At 33.9% G+C, this 27,135-nt stretch overlaps 1 protein-coding gene across 1 annotated transcript; it reads left to right on the plus strand.

The window, feature by feature from the left end:
* On the plus strand, nucleotides 1–27,135 carry LOC142348709 (uncharacterized). Its single transcript, XM_075400164.1, has 6 exons — nucleotides 1–109; nucleotides 1,192–1,288; nucleotides 9,855–10,006; nucleotides 13,013–13,143; nucleotides 21,268–21,415; nucleotides 26,895–27,135. The coding sequence occupies exons 1-6, from the start codon at nucleotides 43–45 to the stop codon at nucleotides 27,023–27,025; spliced, it is 726 nt and encodes a 241-aa protein (XP_075256279.1). The 5' UTR covers nucleotides 1–42; the 3' UTR covers nucleotides 27,026–27,135.

Raw genomic sequence — 27,135 nt, forward strand, 5'->3', positions numbered from 1 at the left:
ACCATTTTATGTTTATTTGTCATAAATCTACAGCAAAGAATCATGATGACATTATTGTTCTGGAGTTCACCATATTTCATTTTGTTCTGCTTCCAGCTTACAAACTTCGGTAAGTAATTAGCCTAACTTATTGCTCACTTTTCGAAGTTTTTTTATCCAATTTTGTTTAATAAGCGGTGAAATTACATATTTTGGCGGTGAATTTTGGTGAATTTTTGTAAGATCATTGCTCACTCTAGCGGCGAACTTACATAATTTCACCGCATTCACTGCATTTCACCGCAAAATTATGTAGGAAATTTGCGGTGAAAAAACTAACTTTTCACCGCTTATCTTACATACTTTTCCGATTTTTTCTAATAATAATAATAATAATAATAATAATTATTATTATTATTATTATTATTATTTTTGTCTATTTTGAGGTGCCGTTTTTTTTTTAAAAAATTGTTCGCTCTGTTTCTGCTTCTTATAACTTAAATTGTATCTCTCTACGTTAAAAAACCCACAATCTGGTTGGTAGCACAAAAATCTCGGACTTTCACAGTTTCTCTTCAATTTTTTTTAATCAAATTGTACTCAATATTTTTAATTTTTTAATACTATTTTAAGCCATTGAGAGTATTTTTTCTATTTTTGCTGATCTCTTCAATAGAGTTTATTTATTCTGATTTTAAAAAACAGTTTTAGTTTTGCATTTTTTCTTTGAACAGTTGAACAGCGATTACTCTCAATATTTTGACTTGCTTGTCAGGATCATATTTCATTTTTATTTTCGATTTTCATTTTTTTCGAATTTCATTATAACTCATTAGGAAAGCTGTAAGCGCAAGTTTTTATTGACGCAGCATCACAGATGAAAAATCAACGAAGAAAATGATTATTTTAATTGGTTCCGAGGAAATACAAATAATGACGCTTACAGGAGAAAAACTGCAACCTTTGGTAGTCGGCATTTTTTAGAAAGAAATCACCATCCATAACTAGGTTTTCTAAAACATTGTTTAAACATTAGCCGCTTCTATTAGAAAGTTGATACCATTTGTTTAATAAACCCACTAAGCTTGTGGGGGGGTGCACCAGCGGAAAAGATCCACAATTTATGAGTTTTGAGCTGCAAAAAGTCCCCCATTGCAAAGCCTCAATTTTCCACAATTTTGAGCTTGAAATTTTGACCCAGATCCATTTTAGAAGTGTTGGTTGCGTCAGCCGGGGACGATAGAGAATCGTTGGATTTCATTGTACCCTTCGACCTCGATAACGTGGGCAGGAAATGTCTGAGATACAGGTAAAGTTAAATCTATCCTACCAAGTTCCCGTGTACTTAACACAATAAATCAAGTTCTTCCCCTTTATAGCCCCCCCAACAAAATTATAGCCCCCCGTTACGGTATAATTACCATGATGGGGGGAGGGTTTATAGGTTATATGAACACCAAACTGGGGTCGGGGGGGGGGGGGGGGTGGGGGTATAATGGGAAATACCCATAAATCAGAACGTTTTTGATAATAGCATTGACAAAAAAATTTAAATCTTTAGAAGAAGTGCATGTCCACAATTTAAAAAAAAATAATTTTTTTGAATTCCAAGATTTGTCTTGAGGCCAGTGATTCAGAGTAAATCGGCGCTAGTGATGCTGTCAAACGAATCACAATATAGATTTTTCAGATTAGCCAATCAAATTTTGGGAACTATAATTTTTGTTTCTGATTGGCTGAATAGTTTGCTCACCATATATTTCATATTTTAAGATACGATTCGAAAATTACCTCAAAATCAATTCCAACCAGAAAACATCACCTTGAGATGTGTTCTAATCCCAAGTTTGGTTTTGATATAACCATGTGATGTCCCTTGGGCCACTGAATTATGGCCGCGGCCAGCATGGCAAATTATAACATTTGTTCTTACAAAAAAATTAAAACATATTGTGCGCCGGCTACATGGGCTCATAAAAAGTGCTGAAAATTCATCAGGCAACCAGATTGGTTCGCATTCTGCAGAGCCTGCATGCACATTTGGCACTTCTTCTTTTTGACACGACAACTGGATATAAAGACCTGAATAAACTCAGACTCTCTTTATTTTTTTTTCACAATGTTCAGTCCTTACTTACTCCGAATGTTAATAGTGTTGCTAATAAACGGCATCAGAGTTGGTATCGGGTGAAAATTTTCACTGATAAAGATATCAATCTTCCCTAGAGAAAACTAACACTTTGGATAAAAAGCAGTTCAAATTGTTTTTTCAAAAAGTCAAACAACGATTCGAGGGTAAAGTCAATTAGTGAAGAAACAAATAACGGTTTTTCTCTTTTAAAATTGTTACCTAGGCAGGAAAAGAAGTTTTTAGCAGAAAAAAATTTAATCAGATAAAAAATGTGCGCAAGAGTTATTGAGCAAAGTACCCAACAAATTTCACGTTTGCACAAAATTTTAAATGAACTGAACGCAATACTAACACCATACAATTAATTGTGATCATGTACTTGCATTAAGACAAAATCGATTTAAGAAGCTGTGATTTATTGACTTGTTGTCGGTTTCATCAGTAAATTATGTGAGAAAGGCTGATTATCATCAATTTTGTCGATTTCGTTGTTATTTTTGTAAGGAGCGTCTGTTCTCTTCGGTTTTGTTGATATTGGGCATTTTTCTTCCCTGGCTGCCACGACCTAATAAAAATACTAATTGATTTGTTTGAAACCCATTTCAAATCGCCGTACAATCATCGTACTGACAATCAAAAACTATATGATCTGGCAAAAAAAACAATCATTCATAAGCTGAAACATAACCTTTCTGCTTTGCATGTTTTTTCGGACGAAGTTTATGCAGAAACTAGTTAAGAAAAATGTGTATCCTCCAATACTTTTTCATTGTTGGAGCCGAGCTTGCAAAAATAGCAAATGCAAGCAAGGGCAAAATGATATAATCCATGAAAACCCAACAAATTTGCAAATAATTTGTCTACACAATTAGTTACTAATTTTGTGGTAGGTGAATAACATACTTGAATAGAAAAACAAGCCCGAACTACCACACGATCATCAAATCCATAATACCATGATTGCGCAATTTACAAAGTTATTCTCAGTTTTGCATCAGACTTTTTATGATTAGCTAGCCGCAATTTCTGTTGTTGATATAGAATATTCGAGAAAAGTTTCATGTGGTTAACATTTCTCCATGGACATTTCTAAAGTTTACACTGAAAAGACCACTCCTTGGAAAACCATTCTAGTTGAATTTTAGGTCTTAAAACAATCAAAATTGCGGTTTTGAAATGTGAAACCACGTGACTAACAGTATCAACAGAACTTAAAATGCTTAACAAGTTCAGTTGATTTTTGCATTTTGTTCCTTAAGATGACGCACGGTGTGCATGAAAAAGCAACTTCTAGATAGTTTAACATTATGTTAATGGGCAACGTGTCTGTAAATCATCTTACTGATTTTGCAATTTAACGTATCTTTGCTTGTTCAAAAAGAGTACATAATTAAAATTTCGCAATCCTGTCCTCTGAGAAATAAAGAATGAGAATAATTATGTACGAAACAGATTCTCCCACTGGCTTTGAAGAAGCATAGTCCAATTTCATATCGATATTAAAATCTATTTGAAGACGAGAACCCAGCCACTGAAACGAAATTAGAAATTCATTAAAAAATTCAATAAGGCCGGGCAATTTGGCTGCTCAATTAGTCTGGGCGAATAAAGTTGCAAATGACTGAAAAATGAAGAAATATCTTGAAAACATATTGAACTCTTGTTTTGTTTTCTGAGTCGATTGTTTGGACTTAAAAATTTGCTTTTTGATTTGTTATTTTGATTTCTGAACGCTTGGTCATTAGGACTTATTGTGAATCAAGTACGGTAAAAATTAGTTTCCAATAAAGCTAATACTACTGTTAACTGCACAAATGAAATATCAGTTGAAGTTTCAAAATGACATGAAAGCGCTAAAGCGAACTGAGCGGGGTAATGAATTCCGTGTCACTAATAAGAGTCGCCTTTTTGATCCAATTGCCGTGCAATTGCCAGTAAATTTGCTAGAAGGCTACAATATTATAGAGAACAAAGAACGGCCGAGCAAAATTGAAACAACTTTATCAAAAGAATCGAAAAGTTAAGCAAAATTCATAAAATTTATAAGCGAAATTCATAATCTTAAAATTTATATCGCAATCTTACAAGCAAATGGTGCTGTTAGCAGCCATCAAATAGAACAGAATTGGAGCAATTTGTTACAATACGTCCACAAAAAAAGCTAATATGCCTAATGAAAAAATGCAGTCTGCTGTACTGAAAAAAAAACAGACCTGGTTGGAAACGTTTCCAACCCTTAGAAGAAAGTACCCGCATTTCAATTTAAAAAGGGAATCGGAGCAAAGAGAAAGACTGAAACACCGAGGAAACTGAGCGGCTTGCTGTTTTAAAAAAGAACTTTTAACCAGTCTTCGGTTGAAGAAACTAGAGTTCAAATTTATTTTAAAGGAACCAGATATGGAGGTGCAGAGATCCCAGAGATCTGATGAGCAAAGTACAGGAGTAGCATTCCAGTGCCGTGATAAAATTGACATCTTTCAAAGATAACCGTCCTGAATGGCTAGAGTGGTCAAGCATGTTTGATGCTACCCTAAGTTCACGTTATGCAGCCGACTGAAAATACCCAGTTGAAAACGCTGTTGCCTGAAAAGCAAAATCAGTTATACAAAGAATGGTGTATTCTGCAGAATTTCTACACAAAAGTCGGTGCGAATTTAATGCGCAAATGTTTGCTCAAATCAGATCATCGATTTCTAACTCGAAACACTGCGCAGACAACAAAGCGTATAAAGAGTCTGAATATTTAACAAAAATGAACTTTGTGTTTGTCTCGAAGAATTAAAAAATGAAAGAGAATTGCGCCCAAATGCAAAAGTTTTTCCGCGCTAGAATAATTACCCGGGCCGAGGATTTTGCCCAAAAATAACGGGGAAAAGAGTGTAAAGAGTGTAAAAATAATATTTTTACACCGTTAGTGCCCCCCTTTATTAAGGGTGGAATTGCATACTAAAGTGTAATTTTAATGGTGTAACTTTAAGATTTAACGGTGGAAAAAGAGTGGAATAAATTTGTTTTATTCAGTGGTAACAAGGACATTGAAACAAACAGATTGCAACCGGCGGCGTTGAAAAGGTGCATTTGAATCTCATTATGCGATGAATCATACATGCCATTAACCTGCAAAAGTCTCTTCTACTGCAGAAAGAAGAACAAAAACAAGCTAAACCAAAAAAACTAACAAAAAAAGCTTCATTGTCATCTGTATCCTCCTCCTCTTCATTCTGTGTTGAAGACGTAGATCAAATTTTTATTAATGCAGCACAAATTTCTGTAATTTTTTTCCTTGTGCGGAGCCTGGATAAGATCTACACCCGTTGAAAAGAAGGAAATAAGTGGACAAAACAGTGTAATTGTAGTGTATTTCTAAGAGTGTAATTTCTTAAAAATTGCGGTGTATTTCTAAGAGTGTAATCACTTCAAAATTACACTTTTCACTCTTTTACCCACTAAAAATTGAACAAAAGAGTGTAATTTTTAAGAGTGTAAAAAGAGTGGAATGAAGAGTGTAAAGAGTGTAAAAAGAGTGTATTTTTCTTAAAATTACACTCTTACACTCTTTTCCCTGCTATTTAAGAGTGGAAAACGCTTTACACCCTAATCTCGCTTAATAACGGTGTATTAGGGGTGGACACCTCGGCCCGGGTACCTCCAACCCGCTATGAGAAATGATGATTCTATGAAGACTAGCAAAAATGGCACAAAGCAATTTCAGCGTTCAAAGGAGAAGAAAAGGAGGAATAAATGAGAACCATGAATAGAGAAGTGGTTCTCGGAAAAAATCGGATCACGAAACATTGATGGAACGGTCAAATTTGAAAGAAAAGAATCCAGCCTAAAATGATGACTGTCCAAAGCTGTTAGAGTTGAAAGTTTTTGGAGCTGTGTTTTATTCAGAAACATATGTGTGATTGATCGGTAGGCAGCATTGAGAAATCGACGCTTATATTGGGATCGCCTGGGCAAAGGAAATACAGTCAAAAAATGTAAAGCCACAAAAATGCTTGCCGTATAGATGAATATACGAAGAGTCAAAACCAATTTCTACAGTCAGAAAACCAAACAGACAAGCAGAAATCCGAACTCGACGTAAGTGAGCAAAAAACCAAAAAAAGAAGTTGCGAATTTTTCCAGACAGTTACTGTCTCAATGCAGAGTGGTTGCATTAAGCTGAACACATGTGTTTTTATCAATAGTGGAGCACCAGTGTTTTTCCTCTACTAATAATTTCCTCAATTATTCTAACAGCTCGCAGCTCTGACGCTACACTCAAATTAGCTGACATATATGGACCGAGGGATCTGAAAACACGGAAATTTCCTCCCAAAATAAACAGGCTACATTAAAATTACTCAAAAAGTATTTACAACAACTCTGATGTTCTCCACCAAAAAGCATTGACATGACGAAGTTTTGCATCATTCATGTTTAAGATGATTTCGAACTACAACGCTTATTGGAAAACAATATTGGAACGGAATGCCCGCTGAGTTTTTCCAGTGGAAATATGATGCTTTTCATAGAACACACGAGGGCAAAACATGACAGAATTCTTCTCATTTTGCCGACACAGAAGATAAGTAAATGGACGATAATATCCACACGTGGTCGGATATGGAAGCCCTTGCCTCAAAATTCAAACTAGTTAGTTAGTCAGAGAGCGAACCTAATGCACAAAAGAAAATAAGAGTACGACAAACTTGCAAGTAAGCAGTGCAAAATTTACGGTCGAAATGCTCTGAAGTGATCCCACATCAAGCTGATAACAGGGTCAATTTAAAGGTTCTTAAGGCACCTATCTCTGAGATGTTATTCTTAACAAATCGACACTTAAAGATGCTAAAAATGTAGTAATTCGGATACTTGACGTATCAGATATTGAAAAAAATCTGCCTGAAAGAGAGGTATTCATCGAGCCATCTAGTGGTAAACCCAAATAATCCCGCCAACTGCGAAGTGTTTTCAATGCCGTATCAAAGTAAAATGTGTGTGAATATAGGACAAGCCTACTATCAGGACCCTGTCTGCTACATTGTAGATCTATTGGATATAGGTTATTAAGTTTTTTCCAACGGACATCTGGGCCTTAAGAGCTCATATGGAGACTACAATTCTTCAAATGAAAGGTGTTGAACAGGGTGGATATTGCTTGAGAATTCTATTCTGCCAGAACTAGCATACTATTTTAAAATACGATGCCGGTTTCTAGTATTCAGATCTCTCCATCTCTCTAATTTATGCATTTTACGCCCCCGGTTAAGTGGTACTCGATAGTGGAGAAACATATCGAATTGCAGAAATATGTATGCATAAAAAAACTTCCAGCAGGAGTGCTTCATCAAATTGGTAGATACCCCAGAAGTATCCAGTCACCGAAGTCTTCGGTCAGTTACAATCACTTCTATCCATACATGGATTTGAATCCATGAAGTGCGTATAAAACAATGACAATCTTGCTAAACAAAATCCGGAAGACCGGGAAAAAAGGTCTCTATTAGAGAGAATTGAGGCATAGAGAGAATTGGGGCTCTTGCGGCATAAACCTTCAAAAAATTGGAATCATGGAGGTCATTGCAGCCCTGCTCTGTTTCACTTGGCCTGGAATAAATTTCTTCAAAGCTTTTTAGACAAATATGCATGAAATTTCTGCCAACAGTGAGGTGCACTGGAAGACCTTAAGTCAGTCTCCGATATAGAAAAAGTCGAGATTGAGGCCGATAAGGAGCGCCATTCAAGTTGTGGACAACGTGTAGGTAACGTGTAGGTGTTAACTGTTTGTAACGATCTTGGTTAAGGCTGGAGAAGTGACAGCAAAGAGTGGGAACTTCGGTAGCTCACAAGACGGTCCTTTCACTGATTTCGTTAGTTTTGATCTCACGGGGTTTTTGGTCAGGTCAGTGTTTAGTTCAGACCACTTTTGAACGAATTTTGGACTAGTGAGCGACAACATTGGCACAACAAAATGGATACTAGTTATAGAGCTGAGTTTCCGAAATAGGGAACAAATTCCTCTGTCAGTTGACTCAAGCATCGATAGAAGGTAGCTCAAAACACTGATAAAGAAATTTCAATTTTTTGTTTGCACGTAGTCTTCTGACATTCAGTGTGCATACATGTATCAAATTAAATAAATGCTAAGTTCACTTGATATTCGTCAACAGAGAATGTATAGTGGCAAACATGGCAAATTTTTCAACGCAACTTTGTGAAAAGCAAATTTTAGTCGTTCCAATCAGGTTAGAAGAAGAAATAGTCAAAATTGTCAAGTAAAGACGTGTTGTTTTTGTTCGGACTCAACTAATGTGTCGCTGACAACTTGTGTTTCACAGTGCAAACTCGTGAGCGGATTTTAATACCTTGCAGTAACAAGAGCACTCCACAAATAGAGAAATTCAGGAGAATTGACAGAGTGTTTAGACCAGTATGGTTGACTATAATAAATTACCAGCAAATGTGAACCCAATGTTTGTTTGAGATGAATGGAATATAACGCATCAGTCGTTATAACACATGCTGAAGAAGTGAAAACTGTTATTCATCAGAAATGAAAAAGTTTTCAACATTCGATTGGTAACAATGGCGTAAGTATCGGAAGCATTTATCAAACACAGACCCAAACCACTTACACTGTGTGTTAAAGAATGAAAAAATGAAAAGCCGATCTGGTGAGGTACTGCTGGTAGAATAATTCGCCTAAGACATAAAATCACTCATTATTGACGACAAAATTTCAAAACTAATGGTGAAATCATACAATTCCCTTTCTTTCGGGAAGAACCGAAACTTATCTGCGCCAATTTTCAAATAGGCAAAAATGAACTAAAAACCAAAGCATACAAAATATTTACCAAAAAATCACCCAGTTCCTTTGTTCTTGAGCACGAAATCATTTAAAAAGATGGCTTTTTCACTGTGAAGATTAAGTGAAGAACAAAAAATACTGATGCTTGGCTTACCGCAAAAGCAGTGGGTTTAAAAGTGAGGTATAAGCCCAACAACACAGAGGATTGAATGAAGTCAATTAAGCGATTCATAAGAAGAGCGAGGAACCCTTTAATTTTTTAGTTGCTATAAGTGTCTTGCATTGTTATGGAAAAAATTCGAAGGCAATTTTTTTACAACAACTAGAGATCACTAATTTATTCCCTTTCCGTTTTGAGAAATAAATTATTTTCATAAAAGTTTGATGTACTCATGTATCATATTTTCACTTTAAGCTCCATTACAAGATTTTACATCAAAAGTATGCGTTTTCTTTTCTGCTGGGCATAAAAATAACTTTTGAAGTAACTTGTGCTTCTTTCGATCATTGTAAACTGCTGAAGCAAATGCTGTTTTAACATTTCTAAAAGTTTGATTTGAGATTTTACTCTTCTTACTTGAAGCGGAAGTTCATTCCATCATTTCAGAAATCTTTTTTGAAAGAAGGGTTGCTTGCTTTGCATATGCTTAATTGTTCTGTTCTTCAATTTTTCGCACAGATAACTTGCTCCTCCTTAGGACAAAGATATCTGTGTGAAATACATTTCCTGAAATAATATCACTTCTTAACTTCGAAACGCTCATTTGAGGTATTAGCAATTCTACTGGTTGGCAACTATCATTAGCAATTATGAGACATTGCCTTAAGGAAATTTAAAAAAGACATACTTATACAATTAACTCTTTCCGTACACAGTTAGCAAACCGTTCATTTTAACTTAAAAATATCCAAATTTTAACAACCAAAAAATGTTGGACGTTCTAGCCGCTATTTTTGCTGTGATGGCTACCGAATGAGCAGGAAACAAAAAGACCGCGAGCCAGAGCAGAATGACAAAGAATTGTTCGAAGCGATAGTGAGGCACAGCTTTGGGTCAATCAATTGGTTCTCTCTCCGAGATCAGGACATGGCCAACGGTAAATTTCGCTCCTCAACTGTTTGCAAAAAATTAAAAGTGAAGACAGTTTGCATTACAATTCTTCCAACACTAAGCATAATTTAATCATAAAGAATTGCTCATCTAAGTTTCGGTTTCTGTTTTGGTATTACATGGATAGACATCTGAAAAAAATCCAAATTTTCTACAAATCCTTGTTTTGAAATTAGTTTTGTTCAAGCTGTTTTTCTGTCTCGATTAGATTTTTTCAAATCAAAAATTGATATAAACTATTGCATCAAATTTGATTAGCAGATTTTGTTGAGCGCCGGAATTTTTTTTTAGATTGAATGTATAGCCCTAGTTTGGAGAAAAAGTTTGGATTTTGGTCTTTAAATTACCCCTTGTATCACATAATTGCCGCATATTATAATTAATTGTCGTTTCTGAAAATTTGTTCCTGAAAGTTGTATAAAGCAGTTGCAGAGTTTTTTCTGCAGTAAGTCATCCGTAAAATTGGTACAATTTTGGTTGACAGAGCTCCAAATAAGCCAAGAAAAATGATTTCGAATTGAGTTTGAAACTTATAATAGTATTGCAAACTTTTTTAAATTTGTTAAAAATGCAGCCTGCTCAGTCATTGTTAACAAAATCGGAAATCGGTGAAATCAATCTGTCTGTGAAATCAATCTGTCTGTGAGTTTTATCCACCAAAACCAGGGGTAATTAAATTTTTAAACTATTGAAATTAATAATATTTTTGCTTGCGTAAAGATTGTTCCTTGTCAAGCCATTTTCACGACAACAATTTTTTGAAAAAATATAATGAGGATTTTTTGCCTCTTTTTAATTAAAATGAGGCAAAAATTGGCGTGAAACAATTACCATTTTGGGGTTTAATTTTTGCAAATTTAATGATTAATTCAGCATAACGCATGAAAGGAACTGTTCAAAAATTGATTAAAAAGTTGCAAAATTTTGAATACACTTGAGGACAATGCTGTTTATTATTAATAGTGACTGAATGACATTTAATTATTTATGTTTGAAAAAGCAATGCAATCGTTTTTAGTTGTACTAAACATATTTACATATTCAGTTATCCAATGAACAACGATTTATCTCGACATCTTCACTTATGTTTGGGAGCCGAAACGAATTGAAGCAGAACTATCGTTGTCGAGATGAATTTGTCTTTCTCATCTAATTTTGTTTGTTTTGAGTGCTAGTCACAAACATTTTGTATACGAGAAGTGAATATCAGAAAAACTGACATCAGGGCATCTTTCTAATAGATCTTAATTTTCCCTTGATCAACAGCAAAAAGTCAAAAATCTTTAACAGAAGTTTTTTCTAGATGTTCTAGATTGATCTTAATATGTTTTTTCTTTTTCCTTTACAGAAAATGGTTTATGGTAGCAGCCAAAATGCTGTGCAAGCCAAGGTTGACCTGGGCTTGTTTAAACCATGATGGAACTTTTTATTATGGTCCAGCTATGCTGAAGTGCTAGTATAAACAAAATTAAGATTTTTCTCGTATGTGATCCCCAGTACGTTATGCGACCCCCCCCCCCAGTTAAAGAGCACATGTCATTACGTAGTAAATCATTATCTATAAATATGTGCACCCACTCATTATGCAAAAATAATATGCACTCACTAAACTGGGGGGGGGGGCACATAGGGAAAAAACCCCGAAAGTCGTGGTGAAAGTGGTTCAATTACTTCCGCATCTTCTCGACTTCACTCCACTGCAATCAATCTAATTTCAGTCAATTTCTTTCACAAATTATTTCAAAGCTCAAAAAAATGTCCGTGGAAAAAAGCATGAAGCAAAAAAAAGTGCTTGCCCTATTAGCCATAGGGAGATAAGTAAGCCACAAAACTGAAGAACTTCTAAAAAAATTTTTTTACCTCTAAAAGAGTGATATGTTAAACAAATCAATGCTCAGTGCTTTCTTGGACTTTGAGAGCCGTTTAATAGTGAAAGAGAACAAAAATTTGATTGCTGCTGTTAATAGAAAAACTACGAAACAATGAGATATGCTGAACTTTAAAATTTTGAATGTGGCTGTTTCCAGGATTAAAAAAATACAAAATTGGTTGGATTCTCAAAAATGCTGAAGAATTAAGCTTCTTTCTATTGTAGAAAAACCCTCAAAGGAAAAAAGAAAGTTCCAGATTGTTTAATTGCAATCTATTGGATTGTTAAGTGTTCTTCTGAAAAAAAAATAGTTGTATTTTTTCAACATCAAATATGGAATGAAATATGTCATGCTACTATAGTCTCCGCCTTTGAAAAAAACACTCGCAGTAAGTTTCGAATAAAAGAAATTCAACAATGGATATAAGTTTTTTTGGTAAGTTAAACCATTTAATTTGAACAGTTAACGTTTTTCTTAATGATAAAGTTGGGAACGGCATAGCCAATGTTAAGTTTAAAAAAGTTGACTCAAAATGCTATTTAACTTTTCAGAAATTTTTCGGGGATGTTTGTTTAAAATCAAGTTAAGCGCAACAAGGCGAAGTTAGATAATATTTCAGCTGAGTTATTATGGTTTTTAGGTACTGTTACATGAAAATTTTGTATTGAAAGTCCACACTGTTCATACCTTCTTTTGTAGAAAATTATTTTCCATACATTAAGTGTGGAAAATTTTTTACACATTATTCATTATATTGAGAGATTTTATAGGTGATATCTACTTTTCGTCTTTTTTCTGGTTTTTCTAAATGTAGAATGTTGAGAAAAATTCATGAAAACAAATTTTCTACAAAAGAGGGCAAGTTTTGAACTCTGAAGAAAGTGATCAATAACTTTTTTTAATAAAATTACTATCATACGAGATTATAACTTTTCTTAAAAAAATTATTTGACAACATGACCAAATCGTTAATGGTCAAACTAATAACCTCAAAACTTTTGAAATACGCAACGCTAAGACAGCAAATTAAATTTACACCCCCCTTATTGATATGATAACTGATCTCCTGTAACTTGCTGAAATTCATTTGATGTGTTCTTTAAATGTTATTTTTTGTCCAGGTGGATGTTGTTCTCATCAAGTTGGAATGTACGTAGAGTACGGGCAGAAATTGGGTTTGGACCCCGTCGAATACTTCAACAAAATCTCTAACTACAATGAGCTCAGGGGGAGGGATCTTGTGTACGTCAAGGTAGGTTTTCTTTTAAAAAAATGAACCAAAATGCTTGTCTTGTGAATTATCAAGAATTTATGAGAATTTATCAAGAATGCTTTTAACGTGTAAAACTCTGCAGTATTAAAAATTTGGTAAATTTAGCCATTTCAGTGCCTAGAAATCACAATTTTGCGGTTGTAAAATTGTTTGTTGCCTAACAACTGTGAAACTGTTCCGAAAAAGGTATGTAATAATTGTAAGAAAATAAATTCTAAAAATTGTTACGCATAAATAAAAATTAAATTATTTAAATATCTTTAAATCAGACGTCGGGGCTTCTTGCCATTGTAACTCAAGAGACAAAAGCGTATGATAAATAAGCGCAAAATTTATTGAGATGAAAACGTAATTGAAAGTTTTTGTTTTAAAAACTATTCAAATTTTTTAGCATGGTACTTTATAGAGTTGAAAGTTCTCACAAAAGCCTAAACATCAAAAAAATATCAACCAAGCTGTTTTCCAAAAAAGTCATTCATTCGTGAAATGTATTGTTGAAGCTCAAGCTTCAATATTTCGCAAGTTTCTTAATTTGACTTTTGCATGATTTGATTTCTAACTTTAGCCCATATGTTTCCATGCTAATTTACCGCTGAAACCAAAGTTTGTGAATTTACTATTGTCAAATCGATCTTATAAGCAAGTTGGTCAACATTGGTGAATTTTGTCAAAAATTCCAATTAGCTTTTAGATGTCAAGCCACCGCGAGATAGCGAATTGCAACTCATAACAACATCGGAAGCCAAATAGATCAAACCGGTCCATTCCAAATCAAGTAACCAGCAGCTCACAAGATTGCCTATCATACAATGCAGCTTACAATGCAAAGAGAAGATCAACAACTTCGAAAGAGATTACAAGTCACAAACTCAATATGTTTTATATTAGTTTTAAATTAGTACCAGAGTATTCAGGTTTAGCCCTTATTTTAAAGCGCGCCCTCCTCTCCTCGCGGAGTGTTGAAGCTCAAGCTTCAATATTTCGCAAGTTTCTTAATTTGACTTTTGCATGATTTGATTTCTAACTTTAGCCCATATGTTTCCATGCTAATTTACCGCTGAAACCAAAATTCGTGAATTTACTATTGTCAAATCGATCTTATAAGCAAGTTGGTCAACCGAAATTGATCTAAAAAAACACCACGGCGTATAGTTCCCGCATTTTTTGCTTCTTTATTGTTTTGCTGTTTGTTAAGACGCATTGCTATATTTGTAGCTTTGATTATTAGTCATGTTGTTCTTCTGTACTTGAGCATGACACGATTGATAAAATTACTATGCGAGTTTAGTCTGCGTATGCTTAGATTTTATAGGAACAAGAAAAAAACTTATTTGCATTTCTATTTTGACTCAGTTGCCATTTATCTTTACGGGAAGTAGATTTGATTAAAACTTTTTTAATTTTTTGTACAAATGGTAAAAATGTAAACCAACGAGAAACAATTACGAAAAACAAAGTAGTCAAGTTTGAGAAAAATTTTTAAGTTATGGATCACTTTGTTTGGAAGATGGAAAAAGGATCAAAACAATTTACAAAAACTCTTAATTAACGTAATTAAGCAGTAATCGACTTTTTAACGAAATAAACAAGATTTCAGAATTTCCAAAGCCAGATTATAACACAACTTTAGCCGAGAACGACAATCCGAAAAACTTAATAATTAAAAATTTGAAAAAATTTAAATTTCTTTTTGAGCGACTATTCTAATGGCGCCACTCAGTTGTTTAAAAGTGAAATTTATTGATTGGCCAATTTTGATTAAAGAAATCCCCAGAATTCAATTTTGAAACAACATTTTGTTCAAAAAATTTTCAAATGGGAATGAAGAGAAAAGTCTTGTAATCTAATGATTTCATTAGTCTTAATTGTTGATAACAGTGAGATAAGCACAAAATGAAGCACCGCTTTTTCACCCCAGAGTACCGAACATTTTGTTCCTTTTGATCACCTTTGTTTAAAACTTTATTGAGATCTCATGACATTCAACCATTTGTTAGCTTTTTTCTACGATAAATTACATCTTTCAGAAATTAAGTATGTTTAATTTACAGGCAGCACATTGAATAGTTGGGGACAAAGTTGGCATAAATAGCACAAGTTATCTTCTTGACATATCACTCAATCAATAAATAACCAAGATGTTAATCAGCACCTGGATTGAGGTACGTAAAATTTTTCATACTACAAACAATTTCATTATACTTTCAATAATCCTCCTTTTGTGTTAAGAGCTTTTCTGACAAACACATCACAAAAAAGTGATACATTGCTCCTTCCTAATAATTTTTTTAGAAAAATGACTGCCGGTGAGCGATAGGTAGGCAAGTAGTTAACCTCTTAACGCGTACTTTCAGCTAAATACAGGAGGAATAGCATTTTTAGTACAATGCACTTCGTTTTTCCGTGGTTCACGGAAAATCTACTATGAGCCATACATGTTTGGTTGTTTACAAAGACAGTTAAGGGTCACTGAATTTCCATAATTATTTCCCGTATGAGGTTTACTTTATGTAGCAGTTTTTTACTCGCCTGTTTTATTTTTTTTGCCCAAAGAATCATTTTCCCTGGTTTTCAACATCTTTAAATTAAACATCTTTTGCCGCATTTAAATGTCGATTTTCAGAGTTTTGAACAAAAGAACTCAAGAAACTAGCCGATTGGTTTATAACTGATCTACTTGTTAATGCCAGATAGTTGAATCATCCCATTATACCCCTAGTTTCACCTGATTGTTATTCTCTATATTCAATGCTACCTAATCCTCGTGTATAGACTTGTGACAATTTCAGGCTAAACCTGAATGGTGTTTCTAGTGTTTTTGACTCGCTCATGTTGTTTTTCGCTGGAAAGGTTTCCACACAAGTTTTTTGAATTGACATGATTTCTTTTTTCGTTCGCTAGATTTTTACATAGGAACCAATTAAGATCTCCGAAACTGCTTTTTTAGACGTGCTTGATAAATTTATTTTTTACGCAATCATTTAGGCTTTGGCGTAAACTTTTTATTGGTCAATGTCTGGGTTTAGTTTTGTTGTTTTGATATCCATTTGTTTCATGTCGGCGTCTTTAAATACTGCATAACTCATTAATACTCTGAAAGTTTAGAGGCGTGTTGTTGGTGGGTATGTTTTGCTGTAATCCCGACACAATACTTCGTTTACTCCATTCGCAACACAATCTAATTCATGTGTGGATATCTCCCCACTAGAACTAAAAGCAAGCAATAAAGGCCAATGGCTACCAATGGGTTTAATCCTTTTGATGTCTATCAGTACTATTGGGTAGTTGTTCCTTATTCAGAGTTTTCTCATTAAATGCTACACTATATAATACTGCATCTCCATCGGACTGGTGTTTATTTACTAACAGTTCTTTGATTTTCCGGTTTTTAGCCAACATTTTATTTGTCAAAGGTTATACAAAGGTTATATTCTGAAAATTACAATCTTAATGATAACGTTGCCTTTTGAAAAAGCTAGTACTTAAGTGTAACTCTTATCTGAAAATTCCGAAAACATTCTTTCTGAAAATTTCCTAAATATTTCCTCAATTTTTCTTCAAAAGGTTTTTTCAAAATGAGCAACATTTGAACAACTTAAAGTCTTATAGACTCTAAATTAGGTTTTATATTGTTCTTATTCCTAAAAGGTGGCCCCTTAGTGGTTGAAGCGAAGGAAAAGATTTTTTTGTCTGGCTCAAGATTTTGAGTGCTTAGTCGTCACTGCTCTAAAAGCTGTCTTGCTGTTGCCCGATGGCTTTCTTTTCCGTTTATTTTGTGTGTTTTACGGTGCTGAGTATCCTCGCCCCTCACTTTTTTGTTTATATAGTTTTTTTATGTCGTTTAATATACAATTTAATCACCCATTGAATCCTTTATACACGATCCCTATTGCAAACCTGTAGCCATCGACCAAATCCGGGTGGATGGGCCCTAATATTTCTGCGCGTACAGTTTTAGGGATATCGCTGGCTCTTGTTCTTGAGTCTTTCAATACTGGAAGTATATTTAATTTTCTTATCTGACATTTGCCACAGTCCGTTAAATTGTTCTCACTTTCTTTTCCTCCTGTGCAATTTTTCATTTTGTAAAGGTGCTCAGCAAAAAAATGGCCCAAGCACTTATGCCACAAACTAAGGTTAAGAGGATCTGATCTCCACCAACTAAGAAATAGTGCTCTGATGTTCCTCCATAGTCAATCTATTTACAGATTAAAAAATTTTTCTTTCTCAAAAGGAAAAAATTGTCGTTTTTTGAATTCAAGTTTTTGAAGGCATTTAAAAAAACTCGTTGGCTGTTGCCATGTGTTTTGACAGTGACGCTAAAATCAATGTCTTCTCGGGCAAAAGCCATGCATAAAATAGCCTTTTTTTACTCCGTTACAATTATGAGATCTGATTTCAACCTGCCTCTTCCGCTAATAAAGATGTACTGCTGATTGAATTATTGATAACACTAGAGTACTCACATTCTATGTCTATGAATAGTCTCGGATCTGTTATCGCTTGACTTCTAACCCATGAGTGGAGATAAAGCTTATATGAGAGGTTGCTTTCTATAACTTAAAAGAAGGAAAAATATTCTTGTTCAAAATTCTGCTCATCGACTTTATTAATGAGTCTCTCTGAGTTGTTCTTCTGCCTTGAATGAAGATCTTTGTCAAAAGGTTTTTTGCTTTCTACAAAATTTAGCCATCAATCGTTGCTCACAATACCATTGAAACTTCAACGAAAAAGCTTTGGATTGTTCCTGAACTGTTTTCTATAGCCTACAGTTTTCTGCAATATATTCCCCTTTTTTGATAGTTATTTTTTTGTTGAAGAAAACGCTCTGTTTCATTTGTAACTTTTCATTATCGGGTCTCGTTTAATTTCTAGAAGAAATTTCTTGTTTTTGCTATACTTAAAGAGCTTTGTTAAATTTTTGTATTTCTTTAGGAGGAATTTCAGAATTATTGAACCTTACACATATTCACTGACCTTTTCATTTACGAGTTTTAAATCGTATTGCATGTTATCTGCAGGAGTTATTTAAGTTGCTATACTCTCCTTTTAGGATTTTTTTGTGTTCCTCGTCAATTCTGGAATTGAAATTGAAGTCTCTCAAAAATTTGGAAGCGTTGACCCGTACATCGCAAGCTCTAGTGCCATCACCCTCATGTTGTCTTAGGAAGAAAACTGACTTTTGTATAAAACCTGTACTAACTCATCACATAAGGCCGCTTTTCATATTTTCCAGTTCTCCCTGTCCTTTTTTGGCTGGCTCGCGTTGCATCATCAAAGCATTAGTTCTAACAACTGGCATATAAAATAGAAAATGATTTCTCCAATAAGAATATTGCCAAATTATAGCAAGTGCAAACAAGCGTCAAATTGTCCAGCTAATAGGAGAAATTATCCTAACGCCCATTAAATACTATTTCCCTTTCTTTAATTGAGCTGATTTTTCAGGATTGTCCTTTTAAATAATTTTTTCTGTCTGGTATGACTAGGACTCAAAACTAGTCGTTAGTCTTGAAATTTTTTTGACACTGGAAAAGATTGACCGCCTACCAAAGACTGACCCTTTATTGTTTTCACTGACCCATTCTGTTACTCTTTACTCTTTTTGTGTTTCCAAAATCTTGTTTTGGTCAAGTTAACTCTTTTTTTGTACAAAAGGTTGGGATCGAAAACAAAATTTTGTACTTATTTACAGCAGAACTTTTTTCAATTCTACAGCCTGCCGTCTTGAATCAGTTGCCTGTTACCAATTGTTTATCAGAGCGCTTAAGTGTCGTGACGGTGTGTGTGTGTCAAAACATCTTCCATAGCACTTGATTAGCACTTGCTGAATTTTTTGGTACTGCGAGGAAAAGTTTAAAAACACTAAGCTCAAGAGGTTTAGACAGTTTACTTAATCTGGAAATTGGTTTTGTGTTCGAGTCCTATAATATCTGACAAAATCAAATACAAGGCGTTCACATTGAGCCAGGGTTTATTTGCCGCGATTATGCACGATGAGGACACCAACACTTTTCGAGGAACGAATCTTAACCTGAACTCTTTTTGGAAATGTTTTACCAACAATTTATATGCTTTTTGACCCAACTTGCGTCTTAAAGAAGCACAGGAATCACATTTAGAAGGGAAAAGATTTTGAGATTGATTTGTTCCCGGCTAAACTAACCAATCCTCGTTCCTCAACATCTCTGGCACACGGTTGGAACCTCTCCGCACTCCTTAATAGTTTCACATAACAGATCCACTAGCTCTTGACTAAACAGAAGAAGTTCTGCATACAACTACACAAGCTTCTGAGCTACAAATGAGGTCTTGCAACCACGCACACAAAGCTTCTCTCTCTCTTGCTCAATCACGAGCTGTACGTTCTTTTGTTTTGGCCAACTCTTGACAACAAGGTTTGTCATTCCTTGTCTTCTTTGTCTTTCTCGTCTGTGATTCCATCAACGCTATGATGTGGCGCAGAAGGAAATCAACTTTTTTTTCGACACAGGGTTGATTACTTTGCTTAAAATTGCTGTGGAATCATAATGTATTGGCTAATGGGAACGCAGATACAAATTTTGCAATCAATTTTTATAACTACAATTGACTATTGACAACAGTGACGACAAGCACAAAGTTACACCAAAGGACCGCACTTTATTATTCCCAGCGATTATGTTTATTTAGAAGTTCTCAAGACATCCAAATTTTAGTAGCGTTTCCTTATGAAAAACTACATCATTCAGAGATCAGGGATCATTAATTCACACATAACAAAACGAATATATGGGGACAAATTGAGTATAAAAAGCACGTGTTCGCTTTTTGTTATGTTCGCTGTTTTCATGAATAACCATGATCTACATTACAACGTCGATTGAGGTACGTATAGTTTTTATACTACAAACAATTAACATTATACTTGTAATAGATATATTATATAATTCAGTCGAGCTTATATCAACCAAATAATATCGAGTTCCAAATCCATCAAAGTGATAGAACCATACAATTGACCATTAAAGGATCAAATCTAAAAAACCAGACCAATTAAAGAACCAAAACCTGATAAATATACCTGGACTCTAGCTCACATTAAATGTCTGCTGAAAGTGAAACAGGAGCGTTCAGAGGATTTTGGAAATCATATAGAAAACTATGGTAAATAAAGGACCAGAAATGTCAATTATTGAAAACAATCATAAGTGGAAAGAGGAGCTCAAGAAGCAGCTACCCTCTACAAACATCTGAAAATCTATTTTGAAAGGAAACACGCCGAGTGTTTCTTGGTAGCCGTGTATAAAACCGTGCTTGCCTATAACGTTAAAGGCTATCTGGGAAAAATATTTGGGCTGAAGGATTGAATTAGTCAGGCATTGCCTCTTTTCAGCTTAAGTCGAGAAGATGAAAAAACCGGAAATTTTTTTTGGAATGTTTATATGCAAGAAAACGCTTGATCGGTCGTGTTGGCGTCATCTATGTTTGGTTTACAATGTAAAAATTATCAATTTTTTCTGTAGGAAAATTCCAGTTTGTATGCATAATATAGTCAAACATCATATTTGCGGTTTGTTCTAGCAACATCAGCTAGCTATACATGCCAAAATTTTCAATCTAAAAAGGTATTCATTGCTCTAATTTATACGACTTTCTTAGCTCATTGAAAAATGAAGCTGAGAAACGCTTCCATTGAATTTTAATTCTAAAATGCAAGAGGCTAAGAGGCATGTTGAACATTGGAAAAGAATTAGATCATTATTTCGGTATCACAGAGTTTTGACTTGAGCCAAACAACATAAATAATATATGATGATTTTACCGCCAATTTGTTGTTTGACTATATTATGCATACAAACTGGAATTTTCCTAAAGAAAAAGTTGATATATATATATATATATATATATATATATATATATATATATATATATACACATATATAGATATATATATATATATATATATATATATATATATATATATATATATATATGTATATATATATATATATATATATATATATATATATATATGTGTGTGTGTGTGTGTATGTATGTATGTATATAATTAATATTTGTGCATTATGTTTATATATGTATGTGTATGTACATACATTTCAGGTGCGTTGGTACAGTAAAGCTTGCATCAACATGATTAGCCAGGTGGGCTTTGGAAGAGGGAAGCTCAAAGTGGTAGGGGGTCGAGGGTTGACAACAAATTTTGGCATGCCTCCTGTGGGAAACCAAACACACGTTCCATTTTTCAAAGGTAATCCAGTTTGAGATCCAAGACGGAATCGATTATGTCCTCACTGAAGACGAACGCGCGACTGGGTACTCAGCCTTGTTACAAAAACTATTATCTATAAGAAAAGCTATAGCACTCGTACTCCAGCGTACCCACTCAAATGGCAGCCTTCAAGGCTGACAGCTGAAAGTTCAAAATCAACAGCAAAATTTCGATTGCGAATTCAAAACTTTCAAAACTCTTCTAATAAGTTAATGACTTCAAAAACGTCTGTACGATATGAATAAAGAATGCTAATTAGAAGTATATAAGTTATGTGTAGTTATTGGAGTTTGTCTGGCTTCGAACTCACGAAAGTTTGAAGATGAAACGCACGAAAGTATGGTAAACGTTTGAAAATCTGAAAACAAAAACATAAAAGTCTTGTCAGCGCACGAAAGCCTGAACATAACATCTTTATGTTGGAGACGTTCGGAACATAACAATTTCCGTCTGGCACCACAAACTGAGAATATTTTTTACAAATGAGGTTTTCTCAGTTTTTTTAATCGGTTAATACTCGCAAATATTTTTCTGTATGATATATATAAAAGTTATGATAGAGTTTTCAAAACTTATGATATTTTTTGAGAACGATTCTTCTAATTGGGGTTTAGGTTTATCTAGAATTTTTTATTAGCTGAATGAGAAGTAATTGACTGGCGAAGAATTCGACTAGTTAAAACAATATAAAGTTTTCGACTATTGTTTAGAAGTTAGTCACTCATGTTTAACAGTGGCAGCTAAGCAGCTAATTTCTTCACACGCACGGAATCTTTATAAGATCTGAAGAAAATAAGTATATCAAGACACTTAAGTACGATTTTTTTGCTCCTCTAATTCCAGCCGCAACCAGGGTTTCTAATGCTTCAAACCAATGACACTCTCTGCAATTGAAAACAAAGCATAACGAAGTTCTCATACGTATAAAAGGATAAACAGACGGACATTTTGTTCAGTTTGAAACCCGTTTATGTCCATCTGAAAAAGAGCACAAAAACAACCAGTTTGAACATGCCCCGATAGCCTACGTTCAAAATCAAAATTATCCGAACAAAGGTAGTTTATTCAAAGTTGCCAAAAAATGTTCCGACCTCGACTCAAAATGACAGGAACTATATGCTGATCTGGGTGGTTTTTTGTTCAGTCTGTTTTTGCCGCAAGATATGTTCATGGGAGAAAGTTGTGAGTTGCAATCGAAGATTTCGGTTTTTTTTCGATTTTGTTTTTTTTTCGAAGAGTAAATGTGTTTTATATTTGTGGGGGCATTTCACATTACAACGATAATTTTTAGTCAATTTCTTTGTAATTTTCGCAAAAGTATGTCAAAGTTAGATGCTAATAGGAAATGAAACTTACTTATTCTCTTTTTTTAAACTACAGATACCAACTCTATTGTATGACCTTTTTTACCCTTCTGAACCAATGTTTTGCCATTAATTGCAATAAATTTTGCCAAATTTCCTTATTAACCTAAACTTGCGTGCCTTATCTCAATTTTCGGTCCAGAAGAAACAACAATTGAAAAAAAGGTTTGTTTTTTATCCATGGACATTTCATATTGAGGGCTCGCGCTTACAAATGGCTGCATATCAAGAACAGGGCGGTGCTTTATCAAGAACGTGGTATCCTGGAACTGTTGATATTTTATACCAGGATGATTTTCAGTTTGACAAGTTATATCAATTGGTATGCGAACTCGCCGACCAATCAATTTCGTTGCAAATGATTTTTTTCATTTCTGTGAAATTGTGGTTTTAAAATTGCACAGAATAAACGTTTTTAACGAATGATTAGAAACGAAATATTTACCGCCAAATAAATTGATGATAACTATAAAATTAGTTAATAATTATGCCCATAAGGCAAATAAAAGCGTGGCAGCTGTTGTAAACCTTATTGATGCTTGAATTTTTGTTTAAGCAACAGGAATTCAGTTTAATTTATCAATATGGGTTCGCACCCCTATGTGGAAAATGAACAGTTTGTTTCATTTTACCTCTTTAGTTCGACGAAGCGTCACTCGGAAGCAAAGGAATGATTATTGTTCCGACCCTCTTGAGGGGGGAGGAACTATATACTCAACTGGGTTTTTTTTTTTTTTGTTCAGTGAATTTTCGCCGCTCGATATATTCATCGTAGAGAGTTGAGACTGGTATCATTAGAAAGCTCGTTCAGCGTAGAATATGGAAATAAAAAGATTTTTTTAATTTTGGTTTTCTACAGGGAGTTATCGAGGCTTAAACTTCTGAGAAAAGAAGAGTGAATTCACGTTGTTTTTATTCACATTTTCCGGAATTTTTGCCTAAATTTTCGTCAATTTTGCTAAAATTTGTTATAATTTTTAAGAATAGTGTCGTTGATTTCATTTTTGAAGACGAACAAGCATTTTTGATTGTTTTGATTTAATTTTTTGGTCAAAAAATCTGGATAAACATTTCAAAATTTAGCCTTTTTCATCAACAACAGCACGAAATAAGCTACTTTAGTCCACTTTGATTAAATTTGCCTACAGTACACCCCCAAACAACACTCATACAATCTTTGTAGACTCAGAGGGGGGCTATTTCTACTTCAGAGTCCGCAGAGAGTGCCTTGTAGTTAAAACTTTGCCGTTTTTTGCTAACTTTACTCGTTGATTATCAAAAATGCAAAATTTATTTTGAGTTTCAACTCAGAAATTATCTATATCTACAACATTTGAAAAATCAATTGTTCTTAACGGACAATAAGTATTAACAGGGGTAGTTTGGGCCATTCTTGGACTGTTACAATCCAAAAAAAAATCGGGTTGTAATCAGTCGGTCTTTTTTTTTTTAAAAAAAGACTTTTTTTTAATAATAAAGAACAGAACATATCAAATCAAAGCTCAGGAGTGATAGGTCCAACCAATTCGCTTGCGAAACAGCTCCAGGCTAATTCATTTAGTTTTTTAATTGAAAGTTTATGGTGGTTTTTTTTTAAAAATAATTGACTTTTCAATAAATAATGGCTTAATTAACTTTTCCTCTATTTTTTTCTTAATTTGTTCAACTTCCAGCTTAGTGTCAGCAAAAAAAGACTGCTTCTTCTTTCTACTGAGTTAACATTTATTCTCGGTTGCAGTTTTAAGCCTGAAATTATTGTTTTCTGGCTTTGATACTACAAGATTTTAGATTTTTGTTTGTTTTGATATTTGCCAGTTTTTCATGTTTTCTAATTTTGTCACATTATCACATTATTGACAGTTCTCATGTCACCTTATTAGCATTCAAATTAAAACACAATTGAACATATTAAAATCTTGAAAGATATAAATCATCGTTTTAATGGCCTCGACGCCTCTTTCTTGAAGAAATCAATTGAATTTTTTAATTTTGTCTTAACTGTCATTTATACTTTGTCGTTTCGGTCGTATGAAATTTCCTGTTTAGTGATAGCTTTCATTGGCTTTTCATGGAAGAATAGAAAAACCGATATTCTGATATTAGCAGATAGCTGATGGCTTTTATGACTTTCAAACCCATCGTTTTCCAAAATTAAAAAATAATTTTTTAACTTCGCAATTTTGTTCTTTTTATGTTTCTTTTTGTTACCTAATCTCGTTAGTTGATTACAGGTCAAATATGACATTATGGGTGTCAAGGGAATAAAAGGGATTAGTGTCCAAAAATCTTTTTTTTAAAGATTTTGTTATGACCTTACTGGCTTCGACACCGCTTTTTCACAAAAAAAAATTAAATTAATTTGATTTTTGTCATATTTGACGTTCTTTTTGTAGATGCAAGAAATATTCAGGATAATTACAGGTCTCGAGGGTTTCTTTTTCATGAAAAAACGACGATATTTAAATAGTTCTTTTTGTAATTAATGCCTTTCATGACATTGAATGTAATTTTGTTTCGAAAAAAAAATTAAAAGTATTACATACTTTAGCACTCCGCTTTTTTGTCTACTTGTTACCTAGTCTCACTAATGAATGGCCACGTACTACATTATAACTGTTTGAAGAAGGCGCAATCAAATATATTTTGAGTGCCAAAATTTGGCTTGACGGTTTTGACAGCGTTTTCTGGCAAGTTTCAATTTAAATTTTGTTTGTTCTTTGTTGTTCTTTTTAGCCGCTCTAAAAAATGAATAAGGTCAGGTCCTAATGCCCTTCTATAGAAGCAGTGGTAATCGCAAATTTGTGGTAATATTAATTTATTCCTAATGGTATTTATTACTTTGAAGTTAATTGTTTCAAAAAAAAAAGTTAATTTTTTTTACTTTTCTGTTTTTGTTCTTTTTTGTATAACTATTACCCAACCTTTCTATGGACTGGTCGCATATGTTTTGTGGTGATTTTTAAGTTATTTTTGTTTAGTTTCAGGTTTATCTGACGGTATGTTGACTTTGTTATTAAAATTAGTTTTTAAGAGGGACATAAATTTTTTGATATAATTAATGTTTGTTGTTGTTGTTGTTTGATTTTGCTGTTCGTTTTGACTCGCTCTCTTAATATTGACATATTACAGCAATCTAATGCATCAATTTTTACTCCACTGAGTTATTTGTTTTGGAGGTTATCTTATCGTTCATACGGAATTTTTTGAAAAAGACTTGGGCTTTTTTGGGATTCGCAAAAAATAATTTTTGGGTTTTTCTATCTGTTCCTCATTTGGTCGCCCATCCACAAAATTGTGGATGGGCGGGGTCGGAACCTTATGTGCCATTGCACATTACCGAGCCGCCTTGTTCTAGTTAGTGCATCAAACGATTGTACTAATTAGTGCATCAAACATATTATAGTAAATTGCACATTAAAACCGGACTCACGAAGAGCGAAAAAATCGGTATAAGAAATGATTAGTATATGTGATTTTCCACGATAAATTTTGCCAGTATGATCAGTTTGTACGATATGTTTGTCTTCAAACGTAAGAAATTTTTGGTTTATTTGGCGTCGGATGTCAGAGAGCGGTCAGTATGTTTGGATACTTAGCTCAGGCAAGTTCGCTTAAAACGTAAGAAATCGTCGGTATGTTCAGCTTCCTAGATTTAGTATGCTGGGCTTTAAACATCAGAAATGTTTGCATTCAAAACTTCAGAAATTGTGGATATGCTCTGTATCGTAAATTTGGTATGTTTAGTTTGAAACTACACATTTTATGTGCTTTTTTACAACAGTTAGAGTTTTCTGTTTATAATGTAGCCGAACATTACGATAGCTATACAACCACAGGAGTTTCAACAAACTTACTGCTGGATACAATTTCTTCTTTCTTTTTTAGATTTAGATCACTCATAATATTAATAATAAAATAGTATAAAATTTTAGTTTTGTTTTCAAGTAAAACACTTGTTAAACATTGATGTGAATTCAATTCTCTTGATCACGAGATATCGAGTTACATATAAGTAATTAGAATCTATTGATGGGGGCGCGTGCTCAATGAAAGATCGCGGCAGCAATTTTCTTGGGAAATGAGACATTTTTCAGGCGCCGAACTGAGGCAGCGATTGACTTTTCCCTGGTTCATGAGGAACAACATATGCGGTGACTACCCCTATCTGTGCGATGGCTGGGAAGATGAAGACACGCCTTCAACAAGTGGAAACAGAGCATTATAGGCTGGATAAAAATGGAGAAAGAAGCAAAACCAATTGCTAACATACTACTGGGATGAAGAATAAATATTTGATGTACAGTTACATACTAATAGTAAATATACAAAGATTAT

The sequence above is a fragment of the Convolutriloba macropyga genome, chromosome 10 (genome assembly GCF_964194025.1).
Source record: "Convolutriloba macropyga chromosome 10, txConMacr16.3, whole genome shotgun sequence".
In the NCBI taxonomy this organism is placed as follows: domain Eukaryota; kingdom Metazoa; phylum Xenacoelomorpha; order Acoela; family Convolutidae; genus Convolutriloba; species Convolutriloba macropyga.

Coding starts and splice junctions, on each gene's coding strand:
- LOC142348709 (XM_075400164.1), top strand. CDS start 43: ATGATGACATTATTGTTCTGGAGTTCACCATATTTCATTTTGTTCTGC. Junction 13,144..21,267: donor GGGATCTTGTGTACGTCAAG/GTAGGTTTTCTT, acceptor CATACATTTCAG/GTGCGTTGGTACAGTAAAGC. Junction 21,416..26,894: donor ACACGTTCCATTTTTCAAAG/GTAATCCAGTTT, acceptor GACATTTTTCAG/GCGCCGAACTGAGGCAGCGA.